Source organism: Amblyraja radiata, chromosome 21, assembly GCF_010909765.2.
Source record: "Amblyraja radiata isolate CabotCenter1 chromosome 21, sAmbRad1.1.pri, whole genome shotgun sequence".
NCBI lineage: Eukaryota > Metazoa > Chordata > Chondrichthyes > Rajiformes > Rajidae > Amblyraja > Amblyraja radiata.
Window position 1 is genome coordinate 39,262,572 of NC_045976.1, and position 16,841 is coordinate 39,279,412.

General features: G+C 47.9%; 1 protein-coding gene across 8 annotated transcripts in view; it reads right to left on the bottom strand.

Annotated features, from left to right (window-relative positions):
* The window catches only part of celf2 (CUGBP Elav-like family member 2), a 579,470-nt gene that overhangs the window by 177,133 nt on the left and 385,496 nt on the right, over positions 1-16,841 (bottom strand). For all 8 annotated transcript variants that reach the window (XM_033040143.1, XM_033040139.1, XM_033040142.1 and 5 more), the window contains one exon: positions 3,809-4,005. In XM_033040143.1, coding sequence (XP_032896034.1) covers positions 3,809-3,986 — 178 coding nt within the window. In that variant the 5' untranslated portion in view covers positions 3,987-4,005. The remainder of the gene's footprint in view (positions 1-3,808; positions 4,006-16,841) is intronic.

Below are 16,841 nucleotides of genomic sequence, written 5' to 3' on the forward strand. Positions count from 1 at the left end.
GTGAAAAAGCGTTTCCTCATCTCAGACCTAAATGGCCTACCCCTTATTCCCAAACTGTAACCCCTGTTTCTGGACTCCCCCAACATCGGGAACATTTTTTCCTGCATCCAGCCTGTCCAAATCCTTAAGAAATGTATATGTTTCTATAAGATCCCGTCTCATCCTTCGGCATTCCAGGGAATACATGCCCAGTCGACCCATTCTTTCATAATATGTTCGTCCCGCCATCCCGGGAATTAACCTGGTGAACCTACGCTGCGCTCCCTCAATAGCAAGAATGTCCTTCCTCAAATGAGGGGACCAAAACTGCACACAATACCAGTAAGCCTAACATCTGTGGTAGAAAGGCTACTGGAGAGGATTCTGAGGGACTCTTAGAGAGATGATATGAATGAATAAACGATTTTAAAAAAAAAATTAGTCAAGTACGTATACATGCAAGGAATTTGCTCACAAGTAACAACATGATGTACAGATAGATAAAGATTGATTGGGGATAGTCAGTGTGGATCTTTACTGGGGAGATCATGTCTTATGAATTTTTTGAAGAGGCAGGCTGGCCATGGTGGCTCAGCGGTAGAGTTGTTGCCTTACAGTGCTTGCAGCGCCGGAGACCCGGGTTCGATCCTGACTCCGGGTGCTGTCTGTACGGAGTTTCTATGTTATCCTCGTCCAATTTGTCCAATATTTAGTCCTCTTATAGAGAGAGAGAGACAGAGAGAGACAGAGAGATAGACAGAAAGAGAGGCAGAGGTAGAGGCAGAGGAAGAGACAGAGAGAGAGAGAGAGAGATAGGGCAATAGGGATAGAGAGACAGAGAGAGACAGAGAGAAAGAGACAGAGACACATATAAAGAAAGAGAGAGACAGGCAGAGAAATAGAGCTGGAGAGAGAGAGATGGAGAGAGAGGAACAGAGACAGAGGGAAAGAGAGACAGAAACAGAGGGACAGAGAGAATGAAAACTGGCCCTTCAGCCCAATTTGCCCATGCTGACCACGATGCCCTGTCTATTCTAGTTCCAAAGATAGACACAAAATGCTGGAGTAACTCGGGTTCAAGCTGCCCACATTGTGCCCATATCCCTCTAAACCTTTTCTCTCCATGTACCGGGCTGCTAAATGCTGTTATACTGCCTGCCACAACCACCTCCTCTGGCAACTAATTCCATACACCTTCTGAGTGAAAAGCTGCCCCTCAGTTTTCTATTAAATCTCACCCCACTCACCTATGTCCTCTGGTTCCTGACTCCCCTACTCTGGGTAAAAGACTCTGTGTATTTGCTATATCAATTCCCTTCATGTGGGAGGGAACGTGCAAACTCCATACAGACAGCACCCGTAGTCAGGATCGAACCGGGGTCTCTGGCGTTGTAAAGGCAGCAGCTCTACAGCTGCGCCACACTCATCTCCTCATTTCAGGCATCAACCACGTGGACCTGTTCTGTCGCTGCTTTGGAAGCAGTGTAGCTATCCATGCAGCAGCACAGCTGTGATCTCACACTCCAGTTGGAGTACGTGTTAAAACCTCTTTTGCATAAAGGTAAGAAAATATTGCCACAAGTCCCTGACTGCAAAACCAGTTGTTTAACTTAACCTAATACAGTTTTACATTTTCCAGATAGAGGAAAATCTAAATGTTCTACCAATCCCACATGCATCCAATGAATATTTATTGATTGCAATTATCACCCAGCCCACAGCAAACAATGGAGCATTGTGGGCTCCACATTTTTCCTTGATCATCGTGACTTTTTGCATATCTTTCATTCATTTGTTCTATATCTCTCTCATATCACCGTCTAGGTCTCTTGTTTCCCTTTCCCCTGCCTCTCAGACCCGAAATGGCACCTATCCCTTCTCTCCACAGATGCTGCTTGACGATGCTATGTTACACCAGCCCTTTGTGTCTAGAGGGCCTGTCCCAGTTGGGCGCCATTTGCGCGTCATTTACGCGACAGGCCGGTAGTGACCGACGCGCGACAGTCGCGCGTAAATCGTCTAGAAGTGCGACAGTCGCACGGCAAGGGCCCCGCCCCCTTTGGGAGCCATTAGCGATGTCGTTTATACCTAGTCCGTTCTCCGCGGCAAGGATTTTCTCAGCGAAAATTTTTCAAAACTACGCGCGCTTTATAACCTGGTGGTCACGTGGTGCGGCGCTCAAATGATGCGCAAATGGCGCGCCGACGGTGTACGGGCGGCGCATGGTTATGGACGTTGTCGCACGGCGACGCATGATAAATTAGCGTAGGCAATGTTCGTGCGTCTCCGTGCGTAACCATGCATCACCACGCGCTACACGTACGCCGTCAGTACGTCAGCGTGCATAAGGGATACGTCACGCAGGTGGCACGCGAGGATTTTGAGCCTCACAAAATCCTGGGGCGCCGGGCGTTACTGCATACGCCACCACGCGCCATGCGCAAGTCACGACGCGCCAACCAATTTTTAGGATGTCACATAAATGACGCGCAAATGACGCCCAAGTGGGACAAGCCCTTAACTGTGCGATAGGCTTGGATAGAGTGGATGAAGAGAGGATGTGTCCACTAGTGGGAGAGTCTAGGACCAGAGGTCACAGCCTCAGAATTAAAAGACGCTCTTTTAGGAAGGAGATGAGGATGAATTTCTTGTCAGAGAGCAGTGAACCTGTGGAATTCTTTGCCACGGAGGGTTGTGGAGGCCAAGTCAATGGATATTTTTAAGGCAGAGATAGACAGATTCGTGATTAGTACGGGTGTCAGGGGTTATGGGGAGAATGCAGGAGAATGGGGTTAGGAGGGATAGATAGATCAACCATGATTGAATATCGGAGTTGACTTGATGGGCCGAATGGCCAAATTCTGCTCCTATCACTTATGGCCTTATAGACAATAGGTGCAGGAGTAGGCCATTCGGCCCTTTGAGCCAGCACTGCCGTTCAATGTGTTCATGGCTGATCATCCCCAATCAGTACCCCGTTCCTGCCTTCTCCCCATATCCCCTGACTCCGCTATCCTTAAGAGCCCTATCTAGCTCTTTCTTGAAAGTATCCAGAGAATCGGCCTCCACTGCCCTCTGAGGCAGAGAATTCCACAGACTCACAACTCTCTGTGTGAAAATGTGTTTCCTCATCTCCGTTCTAAATGGCTTACTCCTTATTCTTAAACTGTGGCTCCTGGTTCTGGACTCCCCCGACATCGGTAACATATTTCCTGCCTCTAGCATGTCCAAACCCTTAATAACCTTATATGTTTCAATAAGAATCCCTCTCATCCTTCCAAATTCCAGAGTATACAAGCCCAGCCTCTCCATTCTCTCAGCATATGACAGTCCCGCCATCCTGGGAATTAACCTTGTGAACCTACGCTGCACTCCCTCAATAGCAAGAATGCCCTTCCACAAACTCGGAGACCAAAACTGCACACAATACTCCAGGTGTGGTCTCACTAGGGCCCTGTACTACTGCAGAAGGACCTCTTTTCTCCTATACTCAACTACTCTTGTTATGAAGGCTATTCACATGCCATTCACTTTCTTCACTGCCTGCTGTACCTGCATGCTTACTTTAATTGACCGATGAACAAGGCCCCCCAGATCCCGTTGTACTTCCCCTTTTCCTAACTTGACACCATTTAGATAATAATCTGCCTTCCTGTTTTTGCTACCAAAGTTGTAAAAATTATGACTTTATCTTCATGATTTAACCCATTCCATGCCATACAAGGTCACGGACAGACAGATCTATCCAAGGTTAAGGAGGAAGCATGTTCTCAGTGGTCAACAGTGCTACAAGTAACAGGCAGTGCTGCAATAGTATTAAAGTCCGTACCTTTGCTCTGTGGAGGGTTTTGGCTGCGATCTCGTAGCACGTTGATCTGGTAGACTGTTCCGTACGGCTCAAACAGTTCCTTTAGCTCTTTTTCTGACCAAGATCGTGGGATCTGGCCGACGAACATCTTAATGGCGTCTGGGTCAGGCTGGTCCGAGTGATCTATTGCACCATTCATCTTGTTATTTGTGCCGTTACTGTGGAAGGCAAAAGACAGAAGTACCAGGTCAGACAACACTGTGAGAACGGGCAGCCCACTCTATCAAGACAAACTTAAAGCATCGACACAAATGCAGGGCACAAATTGCTGGAGGAACTCAGCAGTCTAAACAAGGGTCCCGACCCGAAACGTCACCTATTCATTCTCTCCAGAGATACTGCCGTGGCCCGCTGAGTTACTCCAGCATTTTGTGTCTATCTTTGGTATAAACCAGCATCGATGGTTCATTTTTTATCACGTTAGATCGGTGTGATATCTCTGTAAGACACGGAGAGATAACGTCTCGGGATGGGACCCTTTAATAATAATAATAATAAATTTTATTTAATGGGCGCCTTTCAGACATCTCAAGGACACCTTACATAGTAATCGGAATAAAAACATATAATCGGAATATAACAAGTAATAAAGACATCACAGAGACACAAATTAAAAACAGAATTCAATCCAAAAACAGAAAATCAAAAACATAGTGTGAAGAGAGAGCAGCGGCAGCCAAAGCGCGCCAGCGTCCACTCTCTCTTCACGGCAGCCATCTTGGACACAGACCTACAGGACTACAATTAGACAATAAAATCATCCCCCCACAGTGGATAGCACTGTGGAGGAAGGCACAATGTCCAGTCCCCACCCCATGTTCACCCCAAAGTCAGGCCTATTGAGGCCACCGCAATTGCCTCTACGGAGGCCCGATGTCCCTGGCCGATATTAATCCAGAATATGTCGCCTATCCATGTCCACCAGAGAGATGTTGAAGATAGAGACAAAATGCTGGAGCAACTCAGCGGGTCAGGCAGCATCTCTGGAGAAAAGGAATAGGTGAAGTTTTTGGCTCGAGACCCTTCTTCAGACAGAGGAAGGTCTGAAGACCCCAATCTTCCCGTCGACATCATCTATTCCTTTCACCCGCTGAGTTACTCCAGCATTTTGTGTCTATCTTAAGTATCAACCAACATCTGCAGTTCCTTCCAACACATTTTCTCCAGAGATGTTGCCTGAATCATTGAGTTACACCAGTACTTTGTGTTTTAGTTTAGAGATACAGCGCGGAAACAGGCCCTTTGACCCACCGGGTCCACATTAACACTATCCTACACCCAATCGGGAGAATTTTTACATTTACCAAGCCAATTAACCTACAAAGCTGAGGTAGACAAAAGTGCTGGAGAAACTCAGCGGGTGCAGCAGCATCTATGGAGCGAAGGAAATAGGCAACATTTCGGGCCGAAACCCTTCTTCAGACCCCGTAGAGTTGGAGGGAAGGGGGAATCACAGAGGGGGAGCAGTCTATGTCTTAGGAGTGTGGGAGGAAACCGAAGATTTTGGAGAAAACCCACGCAGTTCATAGAAACATAGAAAATAGGTGCAGGAGTAGGCCATTCGGTCCTTCTAGCCTGCACTGCCATTCAATATGATCATGGCTGATCATCCAACTCAGTATCCTGTACCTGCCTTCTCTCCATACCCCCTGATCCCTTTAGCCACAAGGGCCACATCTAACTCCCTCTTAAATATAGTCAATGAACTGGCCTCAACTACTTTCTGTGGCAGAGAATTCCACAGATTCACCACTCTCTGTGAAAAAAAATATTCTCATCTCGGTCCTAAAAGATTTCCCCCTTATCCTTAAACTGTGACCCCTTGTTCTGGACTTCCCCAACATCGGGAACAATCTTCCTGCATCTAGCCTGTCCAACCCCTTAAGAATTTTGTACGTTTCTATAAGATCCCCCCTTCAACGTACAAACGTATCCCCCCTTCAACGTACAAACGTATCCCCCCTTCAACGTACAAACTCCGTACAGACAGCACCCGTAGTCGGGATGGAACCCAGGTCTCCGTCCCTGCATTCGCTGTAAGGCAGCAACTCTACCTCTACCCCACCGTGGCTTCCCAAGTTTCCAGCCTCTGCAGTTGCTAGTGTCTAAAAGTATTGACTCCCTGACCAGGTACCATCTCAGCACAAGGTACGTGGTGCTCCTAAATGGCCCTCCTAAATGACGTCACCGCCCGGCGAGGCGTTGTGTGATGATGTCACCGCCCAACGCCGTGCGACGCCAAAATTCAGTGGGCCGCCTCCTGCCCAGCTGATTGGTAATTATGACGCAAGTGACATCACGCGCATACTTAGCGCGAACTTCGCGTGAACTACGCTTCCGTTTGGTCGTGCCAAACGCATGCAATCGCATGCAAGTGGGACAGGCCCTTAACTCTACACCATTGCTTAAATAGACCCAGCGACTCTACTGGAAGAACGGAGCGACCACCTTGCAGACGCTCAGCGCCTGGTCTGGGGAAAGGGCCACCCTTTGTGCGAGCCCACCTGGGAGATGCCTAGGCCCAGGACGTGCGGTGGAACCAGCTGCCCGAGAGGGGAACACAGGCGGTAGTGACGCTCACCACCACCACCACCATCACTGAGGCCCAGAAACCGTTCACCACGAGGCACAAGGAGGGGGTGACCGCAGGCGATGAAACCGACCCCACGGTGTTACCTCGTGTTGGGCGGCTCGAAGATCGGGGCCGGCCCGGTGAATCTGTACGGAGGACGAGGGGAGTAATGCCCGACTCAAAGACAAGGCGAAGCTCGATTCATGTCAAGGAAGGCAGGCTCGCACGACAGGAAGTGTCGAGAACCCGTATCAAATGACTCAATCTAGATGAATATGCAAATCTCTCCAGTTATACACAGAATCGGTATAATCTGTTCAAACCGGCATGCAGAGTGCTCCTACATTTAGAAAATCACGAATCTTGATCGCTCTTTGAGGATTATCCAGATATTTTCTCCTCCCTATTTTTAAAAGAGAGCTCAGCTCGCTTCGTCCTCTCTCTGTGAGTTATGTTCTGCTGCCGTACAGCTGGGACTTCCTGCGATGTGCGCACGGCTCTACCGCAGGCCCTGATGGTTAAACCACTTCTCTCCTTTCCACAAGAACACTGAACTAATAAGCAGACATGAAGACATAACAAGGGGGGGGGCAGCCAAACGAAATCTCACTCCACCTTAGTTAATTGGCTTCTAACCAAGTGTAGGTGAACAGTACCAGAATCAGATGCTGAAGAAGGGTCTCGCCCCTAAACGTCACCTATCCACGTTCTCCAGAGATTCTGTCTTGACCTGAAAAGTCGCCCATTCCTTCTGTCCAGAGATGCTGCCTGTCCCGCAGAGTTACCCCAGCTTTTTGTGTCTATCTTCGGTTTAAACCAGCATCTGCAGTTCCTCCTTGCACATTTCTCCAAGGATGTATCCTGACCCGAGATGCCACCTGTCCACGTTCTCCAGAGATTTTGCCTGAATTAGGGCCCTGTGGCTCAAAACGCCACCTATTCCACCATGTTCTCCAGAGATGCTGCCTGACCTGCTGAGTTACTCCAGCGCTTTGTGTCCTTTTGTGGGAAGGACAACTCCGCGGGTCAGGCAGCATCTCTGAAGAACATGGATGGGAGATGTTTCGAGTCGGGACACCTTCTTCAGACGCCCTTCAGACTCACACACTGGGTCCAGACTGGTCCAGTTTGGAAGCTGGGATTTTGCCAAGGAAGGCAACTGGTGGGACACGAAACCGCAGATGCAGTTTTCAGGAAGACACAAAGTGCTGGAGGAATTCAGCGGATCAAGTGGCATCTGTGAAATTGTAAATTGTCCCTAGTGTTCCTAGCGCTGTATGTGTTTATGTATGTATTATTAGATCTATGTACCACTGTTTGTAAATCGTTAGTACGTGCACTGATGTAAAGCACTTTGGTCAACGAGAGTTGTTTTTAAATGTGCTATAGAAATAAAATGGACTTGACTTGACTAGTGTGTGTAGGACAGTGTTAGAATGCGGGGATCACTGGTCAGCGCTGACTTGGTGGGCCGACCAGTGTATCTGCACCAGTATTCAGTATTTACTTTATTGTCATTTCACCGAGTACTTGCATACACAGAAGAAACAAAGCATTGTTTCTCATCAGTTTTTGTCAGTGCAATGAATAAAAACAGAAATACATACACACAACTTTAAAATGATCATATCTAAAATAGACCTAAAATTGAACTAAAATCAGACATTCAAACCGAACAGTGACTTTACCTTGTGTTCAAAAGGGAACTGCAGATGCTGGAATATCGAAGGTACACAAAATTGCTGGGGAAGGCCTTCAGTCTGAAGAAGGGTTTCGGCCCGAAACGTCGCCTATTTCCTTCGCTCCATAGATGCTGTTGCACCCGCTGAGTTTCCCCAGCAATTTTGTGTACCTAGTGACTTTACCTTGATAGGTGTCTAGCTGTCAATGTTTGGGCGAGGTTAGATGTGGGGGTGTATGTGTATGGGGAGGGGACCATTTTTATTGCTTGTGGGAAGCAGCTGTGGAGCATCCTGCTGGTTCTGCAGTTGATACTCCTATACCTCTTCCCAGTTGGCAGAATGGAGAAGATGTGGTGGGATGGGTGGTAAGGGTCCTTAATGATGGAGATGGCTCTGCCGATGCTGCGCTTCTGGTAGACCTCCAACAGATGCACCAGCGCTGTATCTCTTAACTAAACTAAACTTCACCCATGATAAAGGAATGTTACAAATGGATGTGTTGCCATTGAAAGTTGAGCAAAGTCATGAAAAAAATATCAGCAAATCCAGCAGTGGGATTAGGATTGATAGTGGGATAGAAATGTAAAATGGTCCGGCCACAGACGGCTGTGGAGGCCAAGCCAATGGATATCTTTAACGGCAGGGATAGATAGGTTCTTGATAAGTACGGGTGTCAGGGGTTACAGGGAGAAGGCAGGAGAATGGGGGTGAGAGGGGGGGAGATAGAGCAAGCCATGATTGAATGGCAGAGTAGACCTGATGGGCTGAATGGCCTAATGCTGCTCCCATCACTCATGAACGTAAGTCCAACGGGGAATTCAGTGGAGAGTTCTTTGGAAGTGGAAGGGGAAGAACTCACTCAGTGGCCAAGGACTAGAACAGTGTAGGTTCCTTTAAGAGGAGGCTGGGCCAGCGGAGGTGAGAAAGGATGGGCGGGTGTTGCTGCCTGATTTAGATGTAGAAAGAGGAAGAATGCTTGAGTGAACTGTGACCATGGAAGGGTTGTGTAGAATTGCCCGTAGTTCTGCCCGCATTTGCCCGCAGCTCAGTGATGCAGTTGGTGTAGTTGCTGCCGCACAGTGCCAGCGACCCAGGTTCGATCCTGACCCCGGCTGCTGTCTGTCTGGAGTTTGCATTTTCTCCTTGTGACCGCATGGGTTTCCCCCGGGTGCTCCAGTTTCCTCCGACATGCTGTAGATGTGCAGGTTTGCAGGTACATTGGCCTCTAAATTGCCTCCAGAGTGTAAAGGGCCTGTCCCACCAGCATGCGATTGCATGCGTCTAGCGCGACCAAACGGAAGTGGAGTTCGCGCTAAGTACGCGCAGAGTTTGCGCGTGACGTAATTTACATCAAACTCACCAATCAGCTGGGCAGGAGGCAGGCCAACTGAATTTGGACGTCGCACGACGTCATCGCATAACGGCACTCTGGGTGGTGACGTCATCACGCAACGCCACGCTCTAAGCGTACGCTGTCAAGACGCTGCGTACGACGTCGAGACGCTGCGTACGGCCTCAATGCGCCTGCGGGTCGACAGATCGTTGGCGTGCGGAATTTTCGGACAGTGCAAGAGTTTCGGAGCCCCGCGCGATGTCGGGACCATCCCCGCACAACTCCATACGCCTCCGCCAATCGAAGTGGGACCGGCCCCGCGAGGCCGTATGCCCCAAGCGATCACGTTTGGTCGCGCTAAACTCATGCTATCGCATGCTGGTGGGACAGGCCATTAAGGAGTGAATGGGAGTGTGGGATCACATAGAACCAGTGTGCATGGGCGATCGATGGTCGCCGCGGACTCGGTGGGCCGAAGATCCTGTTTCCAGGCTGTGACTTTCAATCAATCAAGATCTGACTCGATCACTAGTTGTTGGAGCGGCAGAGACCCGGGTTCAATCCCGACCACTGGTGCTGTCTGTACGGAGTTTGCACGTTCTCACCGTGACCTACGTGGGTTTTCTCCGAGATCTTCAGTTTCCTCTCACACTCCAAAGACACGCAGGTCTGTAGGCTAATTGGCTTGTAATAAATGTAAATTGTCCCTAGTGTGAATAGGATAGTGTAAGTGTGCAGGGATCACTGATCGGTGAGGACTCGTTGGGCCAAAGGGCCTGTTTCCACGCTGTATCTCTAAGCTACACTAAACTAGAAACCACAGGATTATTTTGCACTTGTGCATAACTCGTATGGTTCACTCCAGCACTTTGTGTCTATCTTCAATGTAAACCAGCATCCGCAGTTTCTTCCTACACTTCTATGGGTATGTTCAGTGTATGGATATGAACATATAATACACTTATATTATATGTTCAATTAGCATAATAAAAGACAACAAATGACTGAATAAGATACAAATATATATGTCTATAATAAGACATTGGTGAGCCAGCATTTAGAGTATCGTGTTTCATTCTGGGCACCATGTTATAGGAAAGATGTTGTCAAGCTGGAAAGGGCACAGGGACGATTTACAAGGATGTTGCCAGGGCTCAAGGGTCTGAGCTACAGGGAGAGGTTGTGCAGGCTGGGACTCTATTCCTTGGAGAGCAAGAGGATGAGAGGTGATTATAAAATGTTTAAAATCATGAGAGGAATATCGGGTAGACGCACAGAGTCTCTTGCCCAGAGAAGGACAATTGAGGACAAAGGTTTAAGGTGAAGGGGGAAAGATTTAATAGGAATCTGAGTGGTATCGTTTCCACACAAAGGGTGGTGGGTGTATGGAACGAGCTGCCGGAGGAGGTAGTTAAGGCAGGGTCTATCGCAACGTTTAAGAAACGTTTCGGCAGGTACGTGGATAGGACGGGTTTGGAGGGATATGGGCCAAACGCAGGCACGTGGGACTAGTGTATGTGGGACTAGTGGGACTAGACAGGCATGTTGGACGGTGTGGGCAAGTTGGGCCGAAGGGCCCGTTTCTACGCTGCATGACTGAACAAGTATGGCAGCATTCTGGAAAGTGAGATAAAATCTGGGGCGATGCTGAGTGTGAAGAATAATTCAGCTGCCACCATTTTAGCCAGTATTCATTTAACAACAAACCTCAACTATGACTTGGTGCTTTTTCCCCTCCACAAGTATTGGTGCTATTAATTTATTCAATTTTTGGTTATTACATATTGTCAACATGTATGCTCTGATGCTGCCCCAAGTACAGATTTCATTTTTCCCCTGTTGTTGGCACATTCTTGACTCCTGCCCAGTCCCACTCTTCCCTGACCCCCATCCTCGGTTATTGCAGTACGTGAGGTCACATCAGCTCAGCCATCGGCACACTCTTCTTCCCATTTATCCCGTTTCCAATTGCTGCAGAACTATTGTGCGTTTATACATTTAATCACCTTTCTCTTCAATAAAGCACTCTTCGTAAAAGCCTTCAGCGGATATTCATTTGGGTTTAATTGCCCAGTTATTAATTTGATTACACCCAACATCGCCTTGCTTTGTGCCGAGCTGACAGCTGTGTGAAAATGCCACAATTCCACGCACTCCTGACAGCCAGCAGCTCCGGCACGCACCTCCCAGCCCCTGTTATTATGCCCCTGTCCCACTTAGGAAACCTGAACGGAAACCTCTGGAGACTTTGCACCCCACCCAAGGTTTCCGTGCGGTTCCCGGAGGTCCCCGGAGGTTTTTGTCGGTCTCCCAACCTGCTTCCACTACCTGCAACCTCCGGCAACCACCTGCAACCTCCGGGGACCGCACGGAAACCTTGGGTGGGGCGCAAAGTCTCCAGAGGTTTCCGTTCAGGTTTCCTAAGTGGGACAGGGGCATTATTGACACGTGTACCGAGGTACAGTGAAAAGCTTTGTTATGCATGCTATCCAAATAGATCAGATAATAGCGAGCCAGTCTGAAGAAGGGTCTCGACCCGAAACATCACCCATTCCTTCTCTCCCCAGAGATGCTGCCTGTCCCGCTGGGTAGCTCCAGCATTTTGTGCCTATCTTCGGTGTAAACCAGCATCTGCAGTTCTTTCCTACAGACAACACTGAAGATAGACACAAAGTGCTTGAGTAACTCAGCAGGTCAGGCAGCATCTCTGGAGTGAAGGAATGGGTGACGTTTCAGGTCAAGAAGGGTCTCGACCCGAAACGTCTGAAGCGTCTGAAGACCCGAAACGTCTGAAACGAAACCAGCATCTGCAGTTCCTTCCTTCACCAATCAGATAATATGATACGTAATATGATACATTCTAGTGAAACTTAAGTACAAAAATATAGTTATATTATATTATAATCATATGGTACAGAATGTAGTTCTCAGCATTGTACTGCACCAGTTCCAGAGACAAAGTCTATCAAGTCGCACAGAGAGTGGTGAGTCTGTGGAATTCTCTGCCTCAGAGGGCGGTGGAGGCAGGTTCTCTCGAGGCTTTCAAGAGAGAGCTAGATAGGGCTCTTAAAAATAGCGGAGTCAGGGGATATGGGGGGAAGGCAGGAACGGGGTACTGATTGGGGATGATCAGCCATGATCACATTGAAATGGTGGTGTTGGCTCAAAGGGATCGAAGGGCCGAATGGCCTACTCCTGCACCTATTGTCTATTGTCTATAGAGCTGGGAAGGTCAATGAGCATGGATGGGGGTGAGAGGGTTGATCACAATCCAGAGCAACATTTATTTGGCAGCTTCGGCAGCATTAAAGTCCAAAGATGCTTCACAGGCACGTATCAAATGCTAAAGAACTTGACGCCAGAGGACATGATGAGATAGCAGATGGGGTAATTAAATAGGTAGATTTAAAATATTATTTCTTCAAAGGAGGGAAGAAAGCCTGAGGGATTTAGTAAAGGAATTCCAGAACGAATGAACCAGGCAGCTTAAATGGTGTGGATATTAAAAGCATGATAACAAGCATGAAATCAATGTTAGAAGCAGTGTGGAGAGGAACTGCAGATGCCGTTGTACACCGAAGATGGACACATTGTTGAAGATATGTGTCTTCCGCGCGCTGTTTCTCCAAAGCGAAGAAGGTTCCCAACCCGAAACGTCACCCATTCCTTTCTCTCCAGAGACGCTGCCTGACCCGCTGAGTTACTCCAGCAGTTTGTGTCCATCTTCAATATTAGGAAGGTGGAGTAATGGGCCTGTCCCGCTTACGCGACTTTTTCGCCGACTTCCGGCATCCATCATAGGTCGTTGCAGGTCGGCGAAAATTTTCAAACATGTTGAAAATCCAGCGGCGACCAGAAAGACGCTACGACTCTTTGGGCGACGACTGAGGAGACGACTCACAACCGTATGTCGCGGGGTGAAGCCTGCATGATCGTGAGTAGTCGCCCAAAGAATCGCACCCTGTTGGATTTTCAACATGTTGAAAATATTTGGCGACCTGCAACGACCTATGGTGGGTGCCGGCAGTCGCCGATAAAGTTCCGTAATTGGGACAGGCCCAATAACAAGGCTTGAAGTTATTTTTTTTTAGACTTTGGAGATAAAGCGTGGAAACAGGCCCTTCGGCCCATCGAGTCCATGCCAACCAGAGACCCCCCCCACACCTCGTTTTCTTTACCGAAGCCAATTAACCTACAAACCTGTACGTCTAGCTTGAGGGCATCAAATAAGTATTCCTGGTTAAAATGAGACCTTTTTACTTCAAAAATAATTAAAATGTGCACCAGGTTCTGAACCTTACTCAATGCAGAGATGAGCTTCATAGGAGCAGTTACAGAGGAGACCACCTCCCCCCCCCCCTTGTGTTTAAGCAGCCGTTAAAATATTTTTTAGCAAGTGTGAAATCAAATTTCAGAGAGGATAATTTAAATGTCTATTGAAAATGCAGATATATATTAATAATTCTGGCCCAGAAGGAGATACTTTGAAGTATCTCTACTTCCTTCGAAGGCTTAGGAAGATTGGCAAGGCCTCAACAACACTCACCAACTTCTACAGAAAGCCATGCATCACAGCTTGGTTTGGGAACAGCTCAATCCAAGACCGCAAGAAAACAAAAATCATAAGGTCAAAAGGAATAGGAGAAGAATTAGGCCATTCGGCCCATCAAGTCTACTGCGCCATTCAATCTTGGCTGGTCTATCTCTCCCTCCTAACCCCATTCTCCTGCCTTCTCCCCATAACCTCTGACACCCGTACTAATCAAGAATCTATCTATCTCTGCCTTAAAAATATCCACTGACTTGGCCTCCACAGCCTTCTGTGGCAATGAATTCCACAGATTCACCACCCTCTGACTGGAGAAATTTCTCCTCATCTCCTTCCTAAAAGAACGCCCTTTAATTCTGAGGCTATGACCTCTTGTCCTAAACTCTCCCACCAGTGGAAACATCCTCTCCACATCCACTCTATCCAGGCCTTTCACTATTCTGTATGTTTCAATGAGGTGCCCCCCTCAGTCTTCTAAACTCCAGCAAGTACAGGCCCTGTGCTGACAAACGCTCATCATAAGTTAGCCTACTCATTCCTGGGATCATTCTTGTAAACCTCCTGTGGACCCTCTCCAGAGCCAGCACATCCTTCCTCAGATATGGTGCCCAAATTGCAGGGAATTGTGGACGCAGCTCAGACCATCACACAAACCAACCTCCGTTCCATTGACACCATTTATACCTCACGCTGCCTCGGCAAGGCCAGTAAATCAAGGACTAGTCGCACCCCGGCCACCACCTCTTCTCCCTTCTCCCATCGGGCAAAAGGCATAGAAGTGTGAAAACGCACACCTCCAGATTCAGGGACAGTTTCTTCCCAGCTGTTTTCAGGCAACTGAACCATCCTACCACAACCAGAGAGCGGTTCTAAACTATTATCGGACTATCTTTGCTGGCTTTACCTTGCACTAAATGTTATTCCCTTATCATGTATCTAAACACTGTGTATGGCTCGATTGTAAACACGTATTATCTTTCCGTTAACTTGGTTAGCACACCAGAATAGACAATAGACAATAGGTGCTGGAATAGGCCAATCGCCCCTTCGAGCCAGCACCGCCATTCAATGTGATCATGGCTGATCATCCACAATCAGTACCCCGTTCCTGCCTTCTCCCCATATCCCCTGAGTCCGCTATTTTTAAGAGCCCTATCTAGCTCTCTCTTGAAAGCATCCAGAGAACCCGCCTCCACCGCCCTCTGAGGCAGAGAATTCCACAGACTCACAACTCTCTGTGAGAAAAAGTGCTTCCTCGTCTGGCTTACTCCTTATTCTTAATAAACTGTGACAATAGACTGCTCTAAACTAAAGGAGTGATTAGCAATATTTTATTTTTGCACCCTATTTCTTTTTGTCACACGACTTTATTTGACGTTCATCTTAATATCCTGTCACTCCCCATTGTGTTGTTAAGATGCCAAGTGTGGTAAACTAATGAAAACAACATCTGCAGTTAATTATACTGCGCCACCACACAACTCACACACACACACTCATCACCCGTCCGCAAATGGCTTGTTGTACAGTGGGCACCATCCAAGCTAAGAGGCCAGTCATCACAAGTTCAAATCAGTCCATTAAGAAAATGAAGGAACTTGTGGATTATCACAAGAGGGGATGGTTTTGTAAGATCTGAGTGGTTGTAAAACACTTCATACGGTCATAAGTGATAGGAGCAGAATTAGGCCATTCGGCCCTTCAAGTCTACTCCGCCATTCAATCGTGGCTGATCTATCTCTCCCTCTCAACCCCATTCTCCTGCCTTCTACCTCATAACCCCTGACATCCAAGCATATAAAAGCCTCGCATGTCCAAATGTTGAATATCGCTGCTCAGAGTGGGATCCTATCACTCAAGGGAATGTCAACAAGATCCAATGTTCAAGAAGGAACTGCAGAAGCTGGAAATATCGAAGGTAGACAAAAATACTGGAGAAACTCAGCGGGTGAGGCAGCATCTGTGGAGCGAAGGAATAGGTGACGTTACGGGTCGAGACCCTTCTTCAGACTGTTCACCTATTCCTTCGTTCCATAGATGCTGCCTCACCCGCTGAGTTTCCCCAGCATTTTTGTCTACCTTGGGTTTAAGGTGAGAGGGGCAAGATTTAATAGGAACCCTGAGGGACACATTTTTCACTCAGATGGTGGTGGGTATATTTAACGAGCTGCCAGAGGAGGTAGTTGCGGCAGGTACTATAACAGCAGTTCAAAGACACTTGGACATAGACGCGGATAGGACAGGTTCAGAGGGATATGTGCCAAACATGGGCAAATGGGACGGAGAGACACTCGCTATCACCTTCTCCACAGCCAACAATGGACCATTGTAGGCTCCACTTTTCCCTGATCATCGTTGCTTGTTTCGATTTGTTCTTTTTCATACCTTTCATCCATATGTTCTATGTTCCTTTTCATATCTCTCATTTCTCTCTCCCCTGACTCTCAGTCTGAAGAAGGGTCTTGACCCAAAACGTCACCTAACCCCTGTCTCCAGAGATGCTGCCTGACCTGCTGAGTCACTCAATTTTTTTGTGTCTATCTTTGTGGTGTCTAGGCTGGATGGTTGGGATGATTCTGTGACAATTTTACGAGGATGTTGCCAGGACATCCTCGGGCCTGAGCTATAGGGAGGGGTTGAGCAGGCTGGGACTCTATTCCTTGGAGCGCAGAAGGGTGAGGGGTGATCTTATAGAGGTGTACAAAATCATGAGCGGAATAGATTGGGTAGATGCACAGAATCTCTTGCCCAGAGTAGGGGAATCGAGGGCCAGAGGACATAGGTTTAAGGTGAGGAGGGAATGATTTAATAGGAATCCGAGGGGTAATTTGTTCCCACAAAGAATGGTGGGTGTATGG